This window comes from Ischnura elegans, chromosome 8 (genome assembly GCF_921293095.1).
Source record: "Ischnura elegans chromosome 8, ioIscEleg1.1, whole genome shotgun sequence".
In the NCBI taxonomy this organism is placed as follows: Eukaryota; Metazoa; Arthropoda; class Insecta; order Odonata; family Coenagrionidae; genus Ischnura; species Ischnura elegans.
Window position 1 is genome coordinate 114,782,159 of NC_060253.1, and position 20,576 is coordinate 114,802,734.

Below are 20,576 nucleotides of genomic sequence, written 5' to 3' on the forward strand. Positions count from 1 at the left end.
TATTTTTACCTTAGAAGGTTCTATATTTATGCCTTAGCTTTACCGATTAATATTGTCCTTAACCAAATATACCTCCTCCTTTTGCTTACCAATCAAGAAAATGCGCTAGCAACACAATGTACGAATCTGAGGACTACCAACAGCTTCGATTATAATGGTCAATATGGATTTTCAAGCAGTAAACTTGAGGCAAAAATAATGCATAGCAATTAAAATACCAAACTTTGCAGGCACAAAACTAAAGTTTTCTCCTCTGCATGCTTTCCATTTGCGGCAAAATTCAGTGATCGATCGCACCGCAGCTGCATCTTCCATGTAGAGTATGTAGTTGCCTATGGGTGGGTCTCTACAATAAGGAGAGTAAAAAAAAGAAAGAGCAGCAAGTGCTATCACTGATTTTATGGACCTTTTGTGATTATGTTCACATCTCCGACGATCGTCTTTCTTAACCCGGCAGTGGTCGGGTAAAGCGTTATTTTTTCTTGTAGTTGTGACTGCAATGATCTATAACCTCCTCTAGCTGATTTTTTAAGCTTTCTGAGGATACCTGTTAAATATGATTATAAAATCAATGCAAGTTTTTAAGTAAAATTACTTTTGTCAAAGCAGTGCAGAGTGGGGTGCCCTAGACACCCCACACGACCGCTCTCGTTATGGTTTGCTTTGTTCAGCAATTTTCATCAGATTTGATTGCTAATCTTTCTGAAACTTACTATGACAGTTGCATTTTTACCTTTACAACAATAAATATTTACATATTGGTAGATTTTTTGCCTAAATTCATGTAAACAAATATAAAGTTAGAAATTCTAATAATGTTACAGTAATTTTTCTCGAAGTGAGCCACAAAAGATAGATCATGTAATATTTACAGACGTTCATTAAATACACTAAGGATTCCTACAGTACATACTTCTGAAAAAAGGAAAAAGCTAGGATACTTCGACTTTTGATTGAAGAATTGGAGGAGAAATTATTTGTTTCTGAAGTCAACCTTATTAGATGACCTTAGAGATTTCGATGTTCTAGAAGTGATATTTTGAAGACTTAGTTCAGTATGTTTGTGCAGTACTTATTCACAAAAATCATTATTTATGTGTTTCTGTGAATTTACCATTGAAGATTGGTCTTATGATACTTGTATCGATTGTTTTCACTGTATACTAGATGTCAGCTACATCTTGTGTAAAAGATAGAGCCAAGATAATTTGTCTTTTGAATGAATCTTTGAGGGATGAAGATTGATTCTGACGAAAATTCTGATAAAAAAAAAGATGGGTGGAATGGGTGTGGATCTGAGCATTACACTTACACTGAACAACAACAATGCAGAGATAATGAACTTTTGTAAAAGACAAGGGACCTTGTGTATGTTGGGAACTATGGAGTTGCAATGTGGAATACGCAGGGATCAAGACCAAACATGAGAACATAAAAGTGTAGCATTGTTACTGAGGAGTTGGCTTTGTTCAGGTTTCTTAGGTTAACAATTGAGTAAAAACTTAATGGATTTAATAATTGGGCTTTATTGCCAACAAAGAAATACATTACGGCACTTCACACCATGGCCCCCTGGGCCCATGGTAACACACAGGCTCACATACCAACTTACTCGCTCAGAGTGACTGCGAGAGACTGGCTCTCCCGCCAACTATCGTATGTACATGCGGTACATGCGCTCACCAACGTGCGCATGCGCAGCAACAGCAACAGTTCTTCGCAATAAAAATGTACCACATATACCCAACAGGCTTATTGAAAACAAAATTGGATTCAGAACACGAATTGATTGTTTTCGTACGTTAATGAACGAATTGTAGAGAAATGTGTAAATTGAACTAATATTCAGGTAGAGAAGGTCACAGAAAATTATTCTCATAAAAGAGATAATGAAACATACAGGGAAGAGTTAGAATGCCTGATTGGTATTTTACTTTTTGCTGGGGCAAATAATGCTGAGTAACAGAATTTATGACATTTGTGGAACCACAGTGGATCAGGAGTGGAAATATGCAATTCCTCCATGAGCCTTTACATATTTCTCTTTTCCCTTTATGTCTTCGTTTCGACAACGTCACTACCAGAGTATAGAAAATGAAAAGTGAAAAATTAGCACCAAGTAGGGATGAATTTTAGTGTTTTGATCGTAATACATAGCAAAATTATATAATTGGGCCATGTGCAAAAGCTGATGAGAAATTGGTTCCTTTTCAAATACGTTCATTCAGCCAATATTTACCTTCCAACCCCGCAAAATATAGCATCAAAATATTGTATTGGCAAATTCGATTGTATTAGAACTTAGAGATGTACTCAGGGTGACAACCAGAGGGTCTATTTTTTGTAGATAATAATCCAAAAGAGGTGGTAAAGTGAATGGTTTCTTTTGCAATCAGAAACGGGAGGAACGTAATTTGAAGAACTGGTTAAGCAGATGGAAGTCTAAGCAATAATTGGACGGTTCATGGGAACAGTGCACAAAAAATAAAAGGGATTTAGCATTGAAAATAGTATATGTAAGAGAAAGAAGAAAATAGCAGCTTATTCTGCTTTCGGAGGAAAAAAGCTCTGGTTTCCTGTGTCCCAAAATAGTCAAAGAATGTAATTGCCAACAATCCACACAGTTATTTCTATCTATGAATCCAAGACAAATAGAAAATAAAAGAAAACCGAAAATATTGATCTTTTATAACTGCACTAAAGGAGGTGTGGGCACAAAAGACAAAATAGGCAGCACCCATTATACCAACAGAAACATCAGGAGATGCTCCAAGGCCATTTCCTTCATTTTTCAAATACTGCTGACATCAATGCATTCGTTATACTAAGGGATTCCAATGCACAATCAAAATTACAGTGATGTTTTCTTCGTGGGATAACTCGATCCTTGACTTTTCCATAGATAAAAATTAAATCAACAATGAACATGATGTCCAGAGACTTGAATAAATATGCGTAAAATGAGCCTGAGAAAATGATGAGGAGAAAACAAGGAAAAAAGTTGGAAGATGTGTTGTTTTTCCAAGAGGTAAAGACAAAAACATACTGTAAAATGTGGAAGAAATTGCGTGGTACACATTTGCTGAAAATTTGCAGTGAGTAAAAGCAAATAAATAGTTTACATGATTTATTTTCTACATTCTTTCTATTCAATAAAACTTTTCAAGAGCACGAAATTGAACTGTTATTGAAGACTGCAAAATTTATTAGTTTACCTTTCCAATGCTGTATATCATTTGTGAAAGGAGTAATTTTTATAGTAATAAGGAATGATATAATTTTTGTTTTTTTACCCAGTGAACAATTGCAGTAAATTTTTCTCGGATTTCGCCCCAGGTCAGGCCCTTCATATCTCCTTCTGACGTTTCAATGAACAACTCACTCATCGTCATCAGGATATAGGAATCCAAAGGATTGCTGGATTCCAGTATCATACAAATCATCGGAATGTAGGAAGGAGATATGGAGGAGCTGACCTGGTGCGAAAACCGAGAAACTCTACTAAGTTATAAGCAATGGTAATATCATCGCTAATTTTGCCTCAAAAATATATTTTTCGGAGATCGTTTCAATATCGGTAAGTAGATTATTTTAGTAGATTTATTAGTATTTACGTAAGGCAAATAGAGGCTGACGTTGAAAATATGATGAGATACAGTGATAGATGTTTATAAAAGTATATGCCACACATATTTATCTCAAAATTTCAACTGTGTTCTTTGGCTGAAACAAAAAAAAATTGACAATTTTTGCGGAAAACCTCAAACTGCCTACAGGAAATCAGGGTATTCAAAAATATTTTCATAAAAAATAAAAGTTAAGTTAATGGTTTAAAATATTGAGTATAGCAATGCTTAAATAGACAAAGGATACGTTGAGATGTATACTTTTTAAATAATATATACTTTTTTAAAGAAATTGAAGGAAATCTTTTGGGGTGTCAGAGACACCCCACGCGACCATTTACGTTGGGAAAATGGGCGTGACTAATAATAATGGGTTAATCAACAGTAGTTACGCACAGACCTCAATTTCCGTAGCGTACTGTGGTTTTGGTATCCTCCTGTGGCAGATTTGAGCCAAGAGCATTTAAAGTAAAAATGACTGAGAGGCCGAAAGGGGAGGCCGAAGGGGGATTATGCTATTAATTGGATTCGCTTCAATGTTTCCAGTTTCACACTCAACAGCACGACGTCATGTCAACACTTCCTGTATTCATTTTTGCAACTCATTGAGATGATTGAAAAACATAACTTCGTATCACTCCAGTCAGGATTTTCCAACCCTGAACATGAACATGATATATAGCTACATCATTTCCTAGGTGCTCCCGGCAAAGGATGAAAGTCGACCTTGGATTGCCTCGGAAGCTTCTTATGTCATTACCATCTAGCAGACGGTGATATGAAATGTTGCGGGAAATGTTCGATGACCTTGGGGCTCTGACTACACAATCGTATTAGGTTACCATACGGAACATATGAAGTAATTACGTGAGAACATGATTTGGAGCAACATGGTTTGTAAATGGTAAGCTCCATCGCTGCTATCATTCTAGCTTTGTTCAATGCGTAATGTAATGTGATACATACCTATGTTTTGATTCAATCTGTTGAACTACTGTAGGCATGCGTTATTCTTTGCGAAACTAGACGATAAGTATGTAGATGAATTTGAGGTCAATATTATCTTCAAATCTGAGTTTGCTCAGCACGAAGTCAAAAGACGACTGCGTCAAATCAAAATTAGCGGCCTCCCTGGGACTTGTGTTATGCTACGCAAAATAAAAGAACTGCGTATAATCAAGAAAAGAGGTCGAAGTTTGCCATTGCAATTCCCTATGCTTTCCAGCCGGACTTGAGAGTCGCTGGGTAAAAACGAGACTTGATGTAAAATCAAAGTGCATAATATCAAAGTTCTAATCTAAAAGAAGCATGATTGACTGTGAACCAATGCCACTGGTCGGATTATAAACCCCAAAAGGAGGGAGCCCAACTACCCTTCCGAGTCCGGGATAATGCAAAGTCCTTGCTAAGAGGGGTCGAAAAAGGTTGGAGCTGAGAGTGCGTGATTATCAGTGAGACCCTTCTCAACGAATGTCCTGCAAAAGTGCTTTGTGTGAAGGAGACGGAAGAGTCTCTTGGGGCTCAGAACAGCAGTCATGCTAAGCCGAGAACTACACAGTCTTGAATGGGTTAAGATTTTAAATTAGATTTAAAAATTACCTTTAGACAATATTCATTGGCCCAATATATAGCAATAAAATATGCAATAATCAGTACTAGAGATGTGCGAATAGTATCCACGAATACTTGAGTACCTCGAATACTAGAAAGTGTTCGATATTCGAGATCTCGAATAATTATGCAAAAGTATGATCTCCAATACTTTGAATTTCGTGCCATACACTGTCGCACACACGTTGTTGGTAGTTAACTCGGAACAACATATAGGACTCTAGTCGTCTAGTACATGCAGCACCCTTTTAGGCAAGTTGACAAACTACATCATATTTTGCAGAAAAGAGTGGTGAATAGATATCGTTCGACATGGGGAACAGAAAATTATCAGGGGAAAAACCCGAAAATGAACACTTAGTATGCTTTGCGCAATTCTAGTCTTCGAGGTATTCCAAATTTGAGATATTCAAATATTCGAGCAAGATTTAATACATATTCGAGTTTGAAAAATCTGCTATTCAACCCATCTCTAGCTTAAACATATAAACGCGCAATATCGCCTTGACAATCTCCATTTTCACAGCAATTGATCACTTTAAATTTCTCTTCTAGGTTTATGCTTTTTCTTGATAACTTCTTGATTTTCCTACCCGCATTCCTTTTTTTTTGTCATTGCTTCTTGGTTTATACTCCATATGGCTGTATCGAAATCACCTACTGCTGGGCAACTGCTGCACTGTATTCCTGAGACGCAGAGGGCCTAAGACAGCTGGGAGGGAATGAAGCCACTGAGTTTGAGACTCTCTAGTGGACCCTATTATGTGTTGATGCTATTCATACGGAGCTCAGCTACAGCTCCAGTTCTCCCCCGTGAATACCGATGACCTTGAAGGCTTGAGTGTAGACCCTCTACACTGAAGTCAATTTGTCCAATAACCTATGATGACAAAAATTACGTCTCAAACCATATTGCTTTCAAAAAATCTCATTTCCACTAGCTCCATGCTTAATAGGGTGGTTTCCTATTATTATTTTATTGCCTAAATCGATAGATTATTACTCCTGCAGTACGAATTTCATGCTCTTAGATTTTTAAATGACGATATCTATTTTTCGCAATTAAATGAAAAGTGAAAATTTTCAAGAGCGCAAAAACGCGACGGCTAAGTATGAATGATGGGAAAACTCCGTGTGATGTCCTTCTGGTTCCTGCTGCCGCAAGTGAGGTGACTTTGGGGCAAGGCTTTGAGCACTGATACGACGCAGGAACCCAGCTAGCAGGTAGCACAGTACCCTGCTAGCTGGTAGTGCTTGGCTTAAATAAGGATTATTAATACCTTATCAAACGAAGGAAACTTTCTGACCTTAGGCAGTGTTAATAGGTGATTATTAAAACCATGTTCCCCAGAGCTCTGTGCCTCATGCACGCATTGGTAATCTCAGATGGTGTAAAACTCCTACCTACTCATATAGAAACTAGGTCCCTGTGACGTCACCTGGAGTGGCTTCGCATGGGCGCCAATCTGGCCTTTTTCAAATGAGGATAAAATTGACCATTGCCATTCATCTAAACCAGTATTTCTAAAACCAAATAATTTGTACATTATGAATACACTAATGGTGGGTAACGAATCGCAATCAATGCCTTCCGTTTTCTTTGATAAGGGAAACTACCCTATTAATGATGTAAATTCACTATTGTTGTTCTGCTAAAGGAGGCAAGGTAAATTACTTCAATAGGCCGGCTATCTGGACCGCACGACAAGTAATGCTTTTAGCCATTGGGCAACAATGGATTTTGATTAATATGGGTGCTTTCCATTCATCGACATATGTCGACACAAGCCGACTTGTGTCACGGTTTCCTTGTTCCATTCAATGTGTGTCGCTGACTGTTGTGACACAGTTCAACTACTGCTTAACTTGCAGGAAATTGAGAGTAATAACATTTGCAGCACCATCTTTACCGGTAAATGTGTAAGCATTTGAATAAAATCACCATTGGCATGGCGCAATATTTTAAAAATCATTCGAAAACTCTCTTCTCATAAACAAAAGTCAACAATATATGTTTGAAGCAATTTGAAATAAATTGTTATTTTTGACTCCTCTGAAATTCTTTATAATGTTTAAAGTAAGTTTATTTAATTTCAATCACATTTTTGGCACTTCGTTACGGTAAATTATTATAAGATGTACCTATATGTTAAACTTAAAGACCATGGTTTACACGTAGTATTATATGGTCATTATTTGCTTTTCGCTGAAAAATAGGTACCCACTAAGGTGTTTCTCGAATATTTTATTACTAAAACATAAAATGAATGCAGCATATATCGTGAAAAGCTCATTTTACAAATTTAATGCCAGCCTAAGCTATAAAATGCTAGCTAAAAATTATAAAATGTTTCGAGCATCATTGCCATGAATGCCACATTAGCTTGAGGTATTGGATGATTTACGTCTGCAATGCTTCTTCCATCCTGAGTTATGGTGCTTCCATTTCAACTGAATGATTCAAATACTGACATCTCTCTCCATCGAGGGAGGATTTGGCTTATATTTTCTTTCTTCCCACAAAATTATCTAATGAACGGTTTTCTAAAAAAGAATTTCATTTTATAATCTTTTAAAAAAAATTGCAGTTGTGTTAAGTTCTGTGGGTCTTTCTTATTGCCTGAAATGATAGCATTGTCATCTGCATAGCCTATAGTGTGTTTATGTCTTCTCTATTCAATTCGACTCCTTATTTTTCTATTTCTTTCAATGCTCACAAACAAACTGAAAAGAACTGGTAATAATAATATTTTTTATTTCCAGAGATCTGTAGGTTGTGCACATGATACAAACATAGGACACGTTAATTTAGATACATAATCAATTAAAATGAAATTGGAATGTATAAATTATGTGTCACGAATGCAGAAGATCATTAACCGAATGAAATACATTTTTTTTCAGAAACTTCAGTCGTTTCTTGTTAAAGACCAAAGTCCTACTCTCATTTTTCACCTTTAGAGGCAACCCATTAAAAATCTTCAGGTTTAGGACCTAGGGCTGTATTTTGAGTCCTGATAAAGTTTTGATGCAAGTCTTTATGAATTATAGTGTTGTGGGCTTGGTATAGGTCATTTGATGTATACTAAAGAATGTTATTTTTTACATGCATAGTAACGACATAGATACACCGTATAAGCGCTTGTAAGAGGTGCACCTTTATTTCCCAGGTATTGCAGCTGAAAATAGGGGTGCACCTCTAACACATACTTCTTACCTTCCCCTCCTACCCTTCACTTCATCTCCGAGCACCATACGCATCATGTAAATTTAGCTGAAAAAATGCCTCGTAATGGATGATGATGCAAAAATGCCGGTATTGAAAGAGGAAAATTTGATAACTGTCGAAAGTCCAGGCATACGTCTGCAACACCACACGATAGGATTTAAAAAATGCAGCAAAATTTTTTTTCTTTAGCTCCGATGCTCAAAATAGGGGTGCGTCTCTTACATGTGTGCGCCTTTTACACGTACTCACACGGAATATATATGCATGAGAGTGGCAGGAGACACAGTTTTTTAAAAAGTGGAAGACAAGGTGCATCATAGGGGGCATTGCACATCAGCCTTATAATGCGCTTCTGAATTTTGAAGATTTCAGTAGCATGGAGAGAGCAACCCCAAAATAGGATACTGAAAATAATGTGAGAATAAAATTCACTGTACTAAATAGACAATAAGACATCATTATTACATCTGGAGTATGCTCCTATACGGAAGTGAGGCATGGACAATGACCGCAGCGGAGAAAGCAAGGATAGAGGCCTTTGAAATGTGGTGCTACAGAAGAATGATGAAAATCAAATGGATCGACCGAGTTAGTAACGAGGAAGTCCTAAGAAGGGTAGGAGAGAAGAGAAGCCTCATGAAAACCTTAATAAGAAGGTGGAACAACCTTATAGGCCACATCTTGAGACATGATGGCCTGATGAAGACAATCGTCGAAGGACAGGTAGAAGGCAAGAATGGAAAAGGAAGACCTCGAACAAAATATATGGAACAAGTAAAGAGAGATGTGAAAGATAAGAAATACGTAGGAGTGAAAAGATTAGCTGATAGGAGAACTGAGTGGAGAGCTGCGTCAAACCAATCCTAGGATTGTTGACCAGTGATGATGATTTATGGTGTTCCTGAAGAGCTCCTGGTGATAGATTATCATCTTTTGTTGATTTTATGCTTCCCTATTTCTTCATCCTTGCATGTATTGTGTCTACTTGGCCCCAGTAGAGTTTGCAGATGATTATCTTGGAAATCCAATCCAAGTTTTCCCGTAGTATTGAATGTCTAATTCCTTTCAATGCGCCTTTTCCAAAACCACAAATACTGCACAATGGTTCGTTAGTGTGAATCGTTTTCTGTTACAGCAGTCTCAGGATTAGAAATGCCTTCCTTGTCCTCTTATTATCCCTACATCCTAGCTTGTTTTCTGGCAAGTCTTATTTAATTATTCCTTTAATCTATCTTAACAAACTTACGCAAATATTGTGCAGAACACAACATGCTACTACAATTTTAACAGAAAATTCCATGCTCCTCATCTGTATCTTCTGCATCCTTCTAAAACGACCTTTACTACCCCAAATGCCCTTTCGACTATCACCCTTGTTCTTCCCAATCTTGTGTTGAAGTCATTTTGGTCAGCTGTCAGCTGACCATTATCTCTGAATGGGCATACAATTCACTTCCTTCCCACCCCATTATAGCCCTCGTCCCCTATAATGAAAGAATTATTGGGAACACGGATGTCAAGATTTTGCTAAGCGGAGTTACAAAGATCTGAGCGGCATAGTACTCTAATGTCTTGGCATGATCCTCGGTCACCACTGTATATACCGTATTTGCACGAATCTAAGACGAACACCATTATAAGACGACCCCCCCTTTATGGAACTCCACTAGGGAAAAAAATTATTTTGAAAAATAATTTGTAAAACGAGTACTGGTGCCTATACATACATTTATTCTATTTGCATTTTTATATTTATGTTTGCTGTAATCATTGTTTCTTATGCTCATTATCTTTTGTTTATCTTCTGATTGCTGTTTACTTTGAATATCCGCAACGCGAGTTTTGAGGTTGCAACTCCAATAAATATAGTAAATTTTTATACCACTTCATTTATCTTGGCACCAAAATATTGAGGAAATAATATTAATGATAGGCATAGCGGAACACTGCTTGTTTCCCACAGTTGCGAGCACTACCATGAGAGTCCATCACCATTAAATTATTGCTTGCCGCGATGCATGGCCATCGAGTCGCTGAGATTGCTTGACGCTATGGTGATGCGAGATTGCTTGACACTCTCGGCGAAATGATGATACCCTACTTTAACCCGAAAGTCATGCTTATCACCTTGTTACCACCAAGATGCAGCTGAGAGCTGGGAGAGGATACGAAAGTCAGTAGTCAGCGAAATATTATATACACCCTGCCACCATGGTCATCGTGAGAGAGAGCTGAAGACTGGACAGTCATATGCACTACCCGCATCATAATTGGGCGATTAATAGAAGAGGCCCAAGGTATTTCTTGTTGTTTTATTCAAAAGTGGCCATAAACCATTACTCCCATCAAAAGAAATAAATGATTAAGTACTTAAGGATTAAGTTTATCAACATTTCTGTGCGTATCTCAATCAAATTATGTTTCCAGCGTCTAACATTACATTCTGAAACATCAAATTCTCTTCTAGCAGCAGAATTGGGTAACTATTCTAGGGATTCTGCAAAGAATGAAATCATTGGTTCACTAAGCATTCTAGTGAAAATTAATGTAGTGCAGTCAATATATATTCCATACAGCACTTTGAGGTACGTATTCAGTTAGGCCACAGCTATATGGCTAAGTATGATCAATCGCCTACCAACAAGAGGGAAGAGAAGGATATCTGCCCCAGACTCTACTTTCTCTACAGACCCCTTGATTTTATCTTTTCCTGTTCTTAGGCGAAGACAATGTAATGCCATAAAAAGAAGGGAGAGCCCAAACCCCAAAAATTATTGTTATCCCGCTGGATGTTCAGGACACTTACAAGGAAAAAGTTTGGATAAATGACTTTGACATGGGCATTACACTGACGAAATCAATATTATTAACTTCTGAGAATCAACAACCGATAATGCACAACATTCTTTACTTTTGGCATTAACATTTAAGAGGGTGAATCAATAAAATGACTTAAGTTGGATGAATTTCTCTGGTATGTCAGTATATCTTTCATGCTTCCACATCCTGAGCATGGCGAGGAGAGGGCAGGGTTGAAATTAAATTGAAGACTTTTATCACAAGTCCCACTTTTCAAAAGCATTCTGCATTATGGGTTTTATTTTTTAATGCCAAAAATTGAAATTCAGATACGACATTTTTACGAGGAAAATGTCTGACCATGCTGTTCTTACAACAGCTATCAAATGCTGGGTGTTTGGTTGTATATTTTGTACACCAAGTCGAGCGACGCCACCTATTGGCGATGCCACGCAACTTTGGGTCTTTGATTTTTTTTAACTCCGCGAACAGGAGTGAATTTGTGTTTTGTGCAGTCGTCCTATGACCTTTAAGGTGATGACATCATCCTAGTGCAACATCGGGAGATGGAGTCATCGGCCTGCGGCGCGGCACGGCGTGAGGTGGCGATCAGTGAGTGGCATGCGCCAATGGCACGGCTTGACTACAATCATTGCAATCAAAGGAATTTATTGTGATAGTAAATTGATCTATTCATGAGTATGATGTTTCCCTGAGGAACGAATTTGTGCTATATTGCCACTGCGCAAGGCAAGGCATGGGTGTACTATGGGTGGAGGCAGAAATCAAAGTCTCCATTGCATTTTTCCAACTGTTCCCTTGCTTAAAATGCTTAAATAACGTTAGAAATATGCCGTGTTTGTTCTCATTCTTTTTTATATAACGTGCACATTACTAATATTTCAATCTAATAAAAGTATAATATCAATAGCCAAAAGTCATTGCTAGACACCTTATGGGCTAACAGGTGACTCATGCAGCAGTTGACCTCCAGAAACGTGGATATGTGCCTGTATCCCCCTAAAAAATGATGGATCAAGGTTCCACTGCATACATTTGAAGGCACTTCAAAAACTGAATATCAGTGATATTACTCCATTCTTCATTTGCTGTTTAGGCATTATGTTAGAAAACTAGTTTTTTTTCCTCCCTAGAATATTCAGTGGAAATGTTCATAAATTTTATTACTTGTTAATTTAACTAAAGTAATTCTTAAATTATTAGCACAAGCAACATAATTCACCTTGTAAACCTCATTTTCACCAAAATAACCTCAATTTTAATCAACAAAGAGAAGAAAATAGATCTAAGAAAAAAGGTAAAAATGCCTATTCAAATTGCACGTATCGCTAAATTCATTCCCTACCCTTATGGCTTTTGCATATTTTTAGATAGCATATTTTGAGGCAAATCAATAAAAATGTTTAAACATTTTCCAGTCCTGCAGTTTACCCTGAAAGAAAAAAATGAAACTGATAAAAATACTTTTTAATTTATTAGAAATTTTTCTATTACCCTCAAATATACGATTTATTTGTAGCATAAATTATTTATGGACATTACGAAAATATGCTTGAGCGAACGAATGATGCATTGACATGTCTTGCGCGCGAAACTCTAGAAGAACATTTGAGTGAACTGCAACTGAACATTTTCCCTTGAGCTTCAGGACGCTTTGTGATGTTCAATAAATCAAACTAATCAGTAAATCAATCCTATATGGTTGATGTGCTTATTACTCTTAATTTGTTCTCCTAATAGAGTCACCCTATTTTCATCAGTTTTAGAATTTCAATAACATTTTCGCTAATTGACAACAAAATATGCTTACCTAAAAATACTCAAAGCCATTTTATTGATCTAATACCGTATAAGCGCGTGTAAGAGGCGCACCTTTTTTCCCAGATATTGCGGCCGAAAATGGGGGTGCGCCTCTTACACAAACTTCTTATCTTCCCCCCCTCCCCTCCACCGGTTGCAAGTTCAAGGGGAACTGAGTGGCCTTGGTTTTCAGCGTGAGTCAGTCATCTGAAACCCTGGGTCAAAATCAAGCGGCAGGCAGGGGAGTCTCTCCCTTAGTGACGTATTCTTAAAATGCTCCTGTTTGAATTTCTTGCAAGCATCGCGCCGTCACGTCGGTACCCCAGAGGTGAACATTGAAAAGATCGCGCGGGGTGATTCACTCCGGAGCGCGCGCTAAATTTAATGCCACGAGTGGGCATCCCGCGGCATTTATACTGCATACAGTAATATTGGTGTCAAAACCTGCGGTTGAAAAAACTCGAACGAGTGTGCTTATTGTTGGACTTAATGGTGGGTAGAAGAAATCGGAAATGCTTATAAGTGAAGAGCGCTGAAGAAGAGGTCGAGGGGAAAAGGGCTCCCTCCCCTCCGTATTTAAAGCTACGAGCGAAGGAGCAAGGGAAGAACACGTCCGATCTTGCATGTGACGTCGTTGCCTTTAAAGCGAAGGGGCGAAGGCGCAGCAATGTGATATACGCAGTTTGCGTTGCCTGAGTTTCCAGTCCGTCTCGTCTTGTTTGAATGCGCTTATGCTACGCTTGTTTCTTCCGAAATTGTGCTGTTTGGACTATGTTGAATATTAGTAGCCTTAATTTAGCTATAAATCTTTGTGTCAATCAATTAGAGCTCAAAAAACTTAAATGCTGTAAGATATACGTCGCGTTAGGTCTAATTCTTTTTAGAACCTCGTGCGTGTCATACAATTGCTGAAGATATCGAGATATCTTCGAGCTCAGAAGGTGACTCACGTAGCATTTGACCTCCAGAAACTCGGGGAATTGAACCTGGTAGACCGAAAAAGGTCAGTTGGTGGAATGGGGTAGGGATGAAACACGTTTCCATTGTTCCCCTGTAACTTGATATTTTCCTGTGGGGTCTCGGAAAGGAAAAAAACGGCAGAGGCATTAGCTGATGGAGAGCCGAGTGTAGTTTCGTTCGGCCCCTTGCACACACACCGATTTTGGACGGCCGGTAAAATATTGGCCGATATTTTACCGGCGAAGCGATGCTTGCACACACGCCGGATTTTTACCGGTCAAACGATACGTTGCTAAGTTTTTGAGCCGGCGTCGGCGATCCACAGTGACAATAGCCGGCAGCTAACCGGCATTTTGCCGGTGCCGGCGTGTGGTCGGTACGTGTGCAAGCTCCAATGCTCTCCCATTGTTCACTATTGGAATGTGGACGGCCTATATTTTACCGGCCGTCCAAAATCGGTGCGTGTGCAAGGGGCCTTAAATCTACGACGTGGTTATTATCCTACGGCGCTGAGATTGCCCCGATTGTTGTTCAATCTCTTGGGAAAGCTCATGCCATTTGCCTGTCGTGTTTTGCCTCAAAATTTTCCACGGCTGCAATTCTATTGCAATACTCCTGCGAGAGCTTTTAAACAAAATTGTTCGTGAGTAGGACAAGCAACTTAGAGCGATGGCGTATGCAAAGAGAGGATCGGAACTCTTTCTTCTCCCTCTTATGCTGCCGCAGTTATCAAAATTTCCTCTTTCAAATAGTAGTGAAAGAGGACATTTCGATAACTGTCGAAATTCCAGGCATACGTCTGCAACACCGCACGATAGGATTAAAAAAATGTCGCAAAATTTTTTTTCTTTATAGCTTCGATCCTCAAAATAGGGGTGCGCCTCTTACACGTGTGCGCCTCTTACACGTGTGCGCCTCTTACACAAGCTTATACGGTAAATGCTTGCAACATATTGTGGAATATGAATGACGTTAACATAGTAGTTTTCCCTAGATTGAGTTACAAAGTTCATGAATGTGCAAAACAGTTAATTTTACGGTGCACGGAATCACTTATTGCACAATTGCATTTCTACCATTTAGAATTTTTCATAAAAAATAAATCGAATTGAGAATAAAATTTTCTTTAAAATGATGCATTATTCATTATTAAAGCATGCACAAGTGCCCAGACATAAATTTACAAAGCAAATCGGCACATCATTTTGATGGCAACCGTGTACAATAAGTCCACATTTTCAGTTTTGATCAATCAAACACCTTCATTATGACACCATTCCAAAGGGATAAAATGGATCCCATGCCTTTCTCAACAACTCCTTACCTTTGATAGCCCGGGATAACCCTTTATGCCTCTTGTCATGCTTATGAGCATAGTCATCGCTCAAACCTTTTCCTTTGAGAAAATAGCTATGATATTCATCCCATGTTATTACACCTAGGAATAAAGAAATACCATTACAAATATGGAAAACTTTGTTATACACTGAAAATCAATATGTACCACTGCATAGAATGACAAGAGGTGGAAAAATACATTTCAATTGCATTTTAGACACAAAATACAAATGAATCAACTAAGTATGCAGAAACTAAGTGATTCTAAATGATTTATTGAACATGAAATAGGTTACGACGCTTCACCTCAAAACCAGTTTTGTAAATTTAAAATTTTAACAATGCAGCAAAAAGTACCAAATATAGAGAAATAAGGATGAGATATCTGATAACTTGCAAACTGAAATTGAAAGCCTTTTCGGAGGCCCAGCCAATTCTTCAGTTTTTTGTTCTGATTTCTTGCTTACTCACGTCATGCATCAGAATTTTAAGCCCATTTTCCTTGTGAGCTAATTTTCATGCAAAAAATGATAAATAGGTGTGGAAGTGGAATACTGGGAGGAAACATGGTTCCCATCAAAACTGCTATTCGATGCCGCCAAAGTGTTGCTAAAAGTAAGAAATACAGCAGCGCCCTTTCACACAGCCATGAAAAACAGAGTGAATGAAATTTAGTATTATTCTCATAGAAATGTATTTTATATTGATAACATGATCCTGGGCGAAAAGAGCAGTTTATATCAGCTTAACCCTTTCACTGCTGTTCTATCTCCGGAAACCTTCTCCTCACATGCGGCGAAAATGTTAAAATGCGTCTCCTGGGCCCATGGAGCAGGTACTTCCAGGATGGGTGTGGTACACCCTCCGAAGGGTCACTAATCCCCGACCCTATTCTCGACGAACTCACCCTCGCAGGACCGTCTCATCGGCCCTACCAGCGGGGGCCCTACCTCCGGAAAAGTGACCGCTCTGACTGCAATTTGAAAATCAATCAATCAATCCGATCATCGAAATATGATAGTTTTCATCGCACTCCTGCCAATCAAGCAATCAAGTACGTCTTTGAACCGTGTCTCTGCGATAAAAAATAACTATTTTGTTAACTTTGCAACAAAACGTGGCTGCGGACCACCGGAAAATGGCCATTATATCAAAGTTAACAAAATCATTATTTTTCATCGCAGAAACACGGTTCAAAGACGTACTTTGTTGCTTGATTGGCAGGAGTGCGATGAAGACAATCATATTGTGATGATCGGATTGATTGATTGATTTTCAAATTGCAGTCAGAGCGGTCACTTTTCCGGAGGTAGGGCCCCCGCTGGTAGGGCCGATGAGACGGTCTTGCGTGGGTGAGTTCGTCGAGGAAAGGGTCGCGGATTAGTGGGTCCTTCGAAGTGCTTCGGCAAAAGTGCTGAACGCATGGCAGGGAGGAAGAAAAAGTACGTCCACCGCAGTCTGTCGTGCGGACGTACTAGGTACGTCCACAGCAGTGAAAGGGTTAATGGAAGTGAATGTGAATTGTTTCTAGAAAATATAAAAAGAAACATTCACAATTCTCAAAGCTGTGTTCCTGACATCAACCTGTTAAATTTGATTGTATTAGCAGTCTTATTACTGTTTAATTACACTTATCTACTGATAATACGTAAATGACAACACCATACTCTAAAGATGGGCAAAAAATACCGGCATTCAGTAGTACTTCGAGAGCGCTGCTATTTTATGTTTTATTTATTAATCCACTAACAACCGAAACAATTGAGTGTTGATAAAATTTCAAGCGAATTAATCTTAACGAAAAGAAATGTTTGCAAAAACAGAATAATAAATAGTATTCTACATCTACATACTACCCCACAAGCCACCTAAAAGGCATGTGGCAAGGGGTGTTAGGACACCAGCTGTTTACACATAAAAAGGAGGAGGAGGAGGAAAGAAAGGAAGGTAAGGATTTGAGTACAAGATTAGGACTCTCTTCTCTAAGAATGTAATATTTCATGCCCACTTTGAAGTATCCATTATATATAATAACAAATCAAATTAAATACATATAACTTGCACAGAAATTTTACTATAATTGGAGATAAATAGCTAATCGTAAAAATTTAGAACTGATATGTGTTTTGACTTGATTCCAAGGTATAACAAATACATTATTCAAGCTAATGAAGAATAAATTATGAATTCATTATTGTCTTTTCGTCCTGTCCTAATTGAATAGGGTGGTTTCCTATTATTTTCTTATAGCCTAAATTGAAAGATTATTACTTCTGGAGTACGTATTTCGGCAAGTGAGGTGACCTTGGGGCGAGGCTCTGAGCACTGATACGACGCAGGATGCTGGCAGGTAGCAGAGTATCATGCTAGCTGGTAGCGCTTGGCTTAAATAAGGATAATTAATACCTTATCAAACGAGGAAAACTTTCCGACCTTAGGCAGTGTTGAAAGGTGATTATTAAGACCATGTTTCCCTGAGCTCTGTGCCTCATGCATGCATTGGTAACCTCAGACAATGTAAAACTCCTATCTACTTGTATAGAAACTAGGTCCCTGTGAAGTCACTTGGAGTGGCATCGCATGGGCGCCAATCTGGCCTTTTTCAAATGAGGATAAAATTGACCCTTGCCATTCGTCTAAACCCGTATTTCTAAAACCAAATCATTTGTACATTATGAATACACTAATGGTGGGTAACGAATCGCAATCAATGCCTTTCGTTTTCTTTGATGAAGGAAACTACCCTATTGGCGAATTTGATAGGCCAGTAGGTATATTGTTGATATTGCTTTATCATTTCACATCATGTTCCATAACTTGCATTTTCCTTGCGAGGGGGACTCAAAATGTTTGTAAAACCATTAAAATGATAACTCAGCACCAGAGAATCATTTTGACTGCGGCCAATCCTTTTGTATGGATAACTTTTATAACAGTGCAGCCAGTTCTAGATTCCATCCATTAGACATTGCGGCGAGCCAAGAAAGGTATTCCTCCCAAGGTGCTCTCCCAGGAGTTAAAGAAAGGCGAGGTGGTGGAGGCCTTTTCTGAGGATGAAATCCGTATCCAATGGTGGAAGGATAAGAGGGAATTGGGGATGACCAACGCCGAATTCAGTGCAAAAAATGATTGAATCCATGAAAAGACGAGGTTGCACTCCAAGAAAGCCACTGGCGGCAGTTGAATAAAACAATTACATGAGTGGCATCAAACATAGGGATCAAATTGTGTCTTATTTCCCCATTGAAAGGAAATTCATCAAATGGTACAAAAAATTCAGAATCCACCTGCTGAACTTACTGTTACTGAACCATATTTTTTTATTCACAGAAAATTTTTGGAAAATTCCTCTCATCGACTTACGAATTCAAATTAGAGAATCTCTTATGGACATTTCCCTGATTATGTGGCAAACAAGAAAGACTAAAACAGAAAAGGTGTAGGTAGTGTTTAAATTAGAATGCCCACCAGGACACATCATATTACTGCCGCACCTGCTTGGTTGAGCCTCGATTGTGTCTTCAGAGTTTCCAGGAGTATCAAAAGAATTTGTTATGCTGAAAATTATCCACACAGCTGGACAATTTTTTTTTTTAATGAATACCTTTTATATTTTCTACGCAAATTTGTTTATTTAAAAAAATTATATTATTTTATGTATAGCAATTAGTAAATAAAAAATCTTCTTGTCCCATAGTTTACCCCGAAAGATGAAGGAAGTTGTAAATGGAAAAAGAATGGAATCCAGAGGTGATCACAAAAAATGAATCGCAGCATTCTTTGATTTTATTCTACGCCGTTGCTTGGTTTTCAGAAAAATTTGAGTCACAAGAGGAATGTTCTGCGGCCCTTGATTTGGAAACTGTGGAGATAGAGGAAGACGTGTGGACAGGGCCGGCCCTAGCAGGTGCGGGGCTAGGGGCGAGCCTTCAGTGCGGGACCCTTCACTTACAATATTAAACTCTATACCCCATCTACCAACTCGAGAATTTTGAATCCCAACCACTCTCTGGCTAAGTATGTGTTCCCCTCCCAAATTCAGACTTCGTAATTACGCCGTTATGATACCTTGATTCAAAACTATCGTATATTTTAATTTTTTTTCACGAACGCGGGGCTCCCCAAAGCGCGGGGCCCGGGGCGGTTGCCCTGCCGTAAGGCCGGCCCTGCGTGTGGATCAGCAATTTCCATTTAGTTGGTTGTCAGGATAAACCAAGGATCCATTTAAAGGTTGTCAGGCCATCGTATAAAGATAGGACTGATGTGCACCACAGGGGAAATGAGGTGTTTGAGGGAAAGTCAAACCCAAAGTTGCCCAAAGAATGTGCAGTTCTATGTTGCTCTTTCCCCAGTTATAACCAAATAGAAATTGGATTGGGATGATATTTTCACCACGGGTTCCAGTGATAGTGAGAGTGCAGGTGATCACGGTCATCGTCGAAGGTCATCCCTCTAGGATTTCCGATACGGAATTTTTAAGTGACAACCGATCGCAATGACGATGAGCTCGCCTTTAGAGTAGGTTTCACATATATCGCGAGAAAAGCTCCCAAAATGCATTAAAGACTCTGTTTGGAAAATATTCCCATTTTAATGCTACTTTAGGAAGGCTTTCATTACAAAAGTAACTTATTAACACCTGAAGACGTTGTGTTTATTATATTGATTGAAGTGCGATTGACCGATTCTTTCTGCAGAATAGGAAGTGGCTTCGGGGTTTTTGAGTCACAAGATGGTAGATTGTGTTGGAAGTTTGTCTATATTATCGCTACTAATTTGAAACATTAATAGTCTGGCTTCCTCAGAGCTTCCTGTCGCCCTCCAGGCAAGGTATTTTTAAGTTGAAAGTATCATCGACAGCTTCGAGGTGGAAATAAGTTCACCATAAGACTCTCTACCGGACTGCCAAAAGAATACACATTTCAAATGAGTATACGCTTTCGCCAATATTATACGCAAGTCTCACTTTGTTATGAACTATAAAACATTTCAGATGCACATCAGCTACCTTTCCATTTCTCGGCATCGACTTTCCGCGCCGACGAAGTCTACAGTTTCACTAAAATACTCTGTCATCATGATGGAATCAGTAATGCAATGCAACCTCTACTATGGCCGTGCTGCCGTGCCTCGTACTGAACTATGACGTCACTTTTCTACCAGCCAATCATCGGGCGTTTTCGATTCTCACT

The 20,576-nt window shown here is 38.6% G+C and overlaps 1 protein-coding gene across 4 annotated transcripts in view; it reads right to left on the reverse strand.

Moving 5' to 3' along the window:
- The window catches only part of LOC124163446 (45 kDa calcium-binding protein-like), an 83,758-nt gene that overhangs the window by 34,783 nt on the left and 28,399 nt on the right, over positions 1–20,576 (reverse strand). For 3 of the 4 annotated variants that reach the window (XM_046540366.1, XM_046540363.1, XM_046540367.1), the window contains one exon: positions 15,371–15,484. The exons of the other annotated variant lie outside the window; for it this stretch is intronic. In XM_046540366.1, the coding sequence (XP_046396322.1) occupies positions 15,371–15,484 (114 nt within the window). The remainder of the gene's footprint in view (positions 1–15,370; positions 15,485–20,576) is intronic. 4 annotated transcript variants of the gene reach the window in all.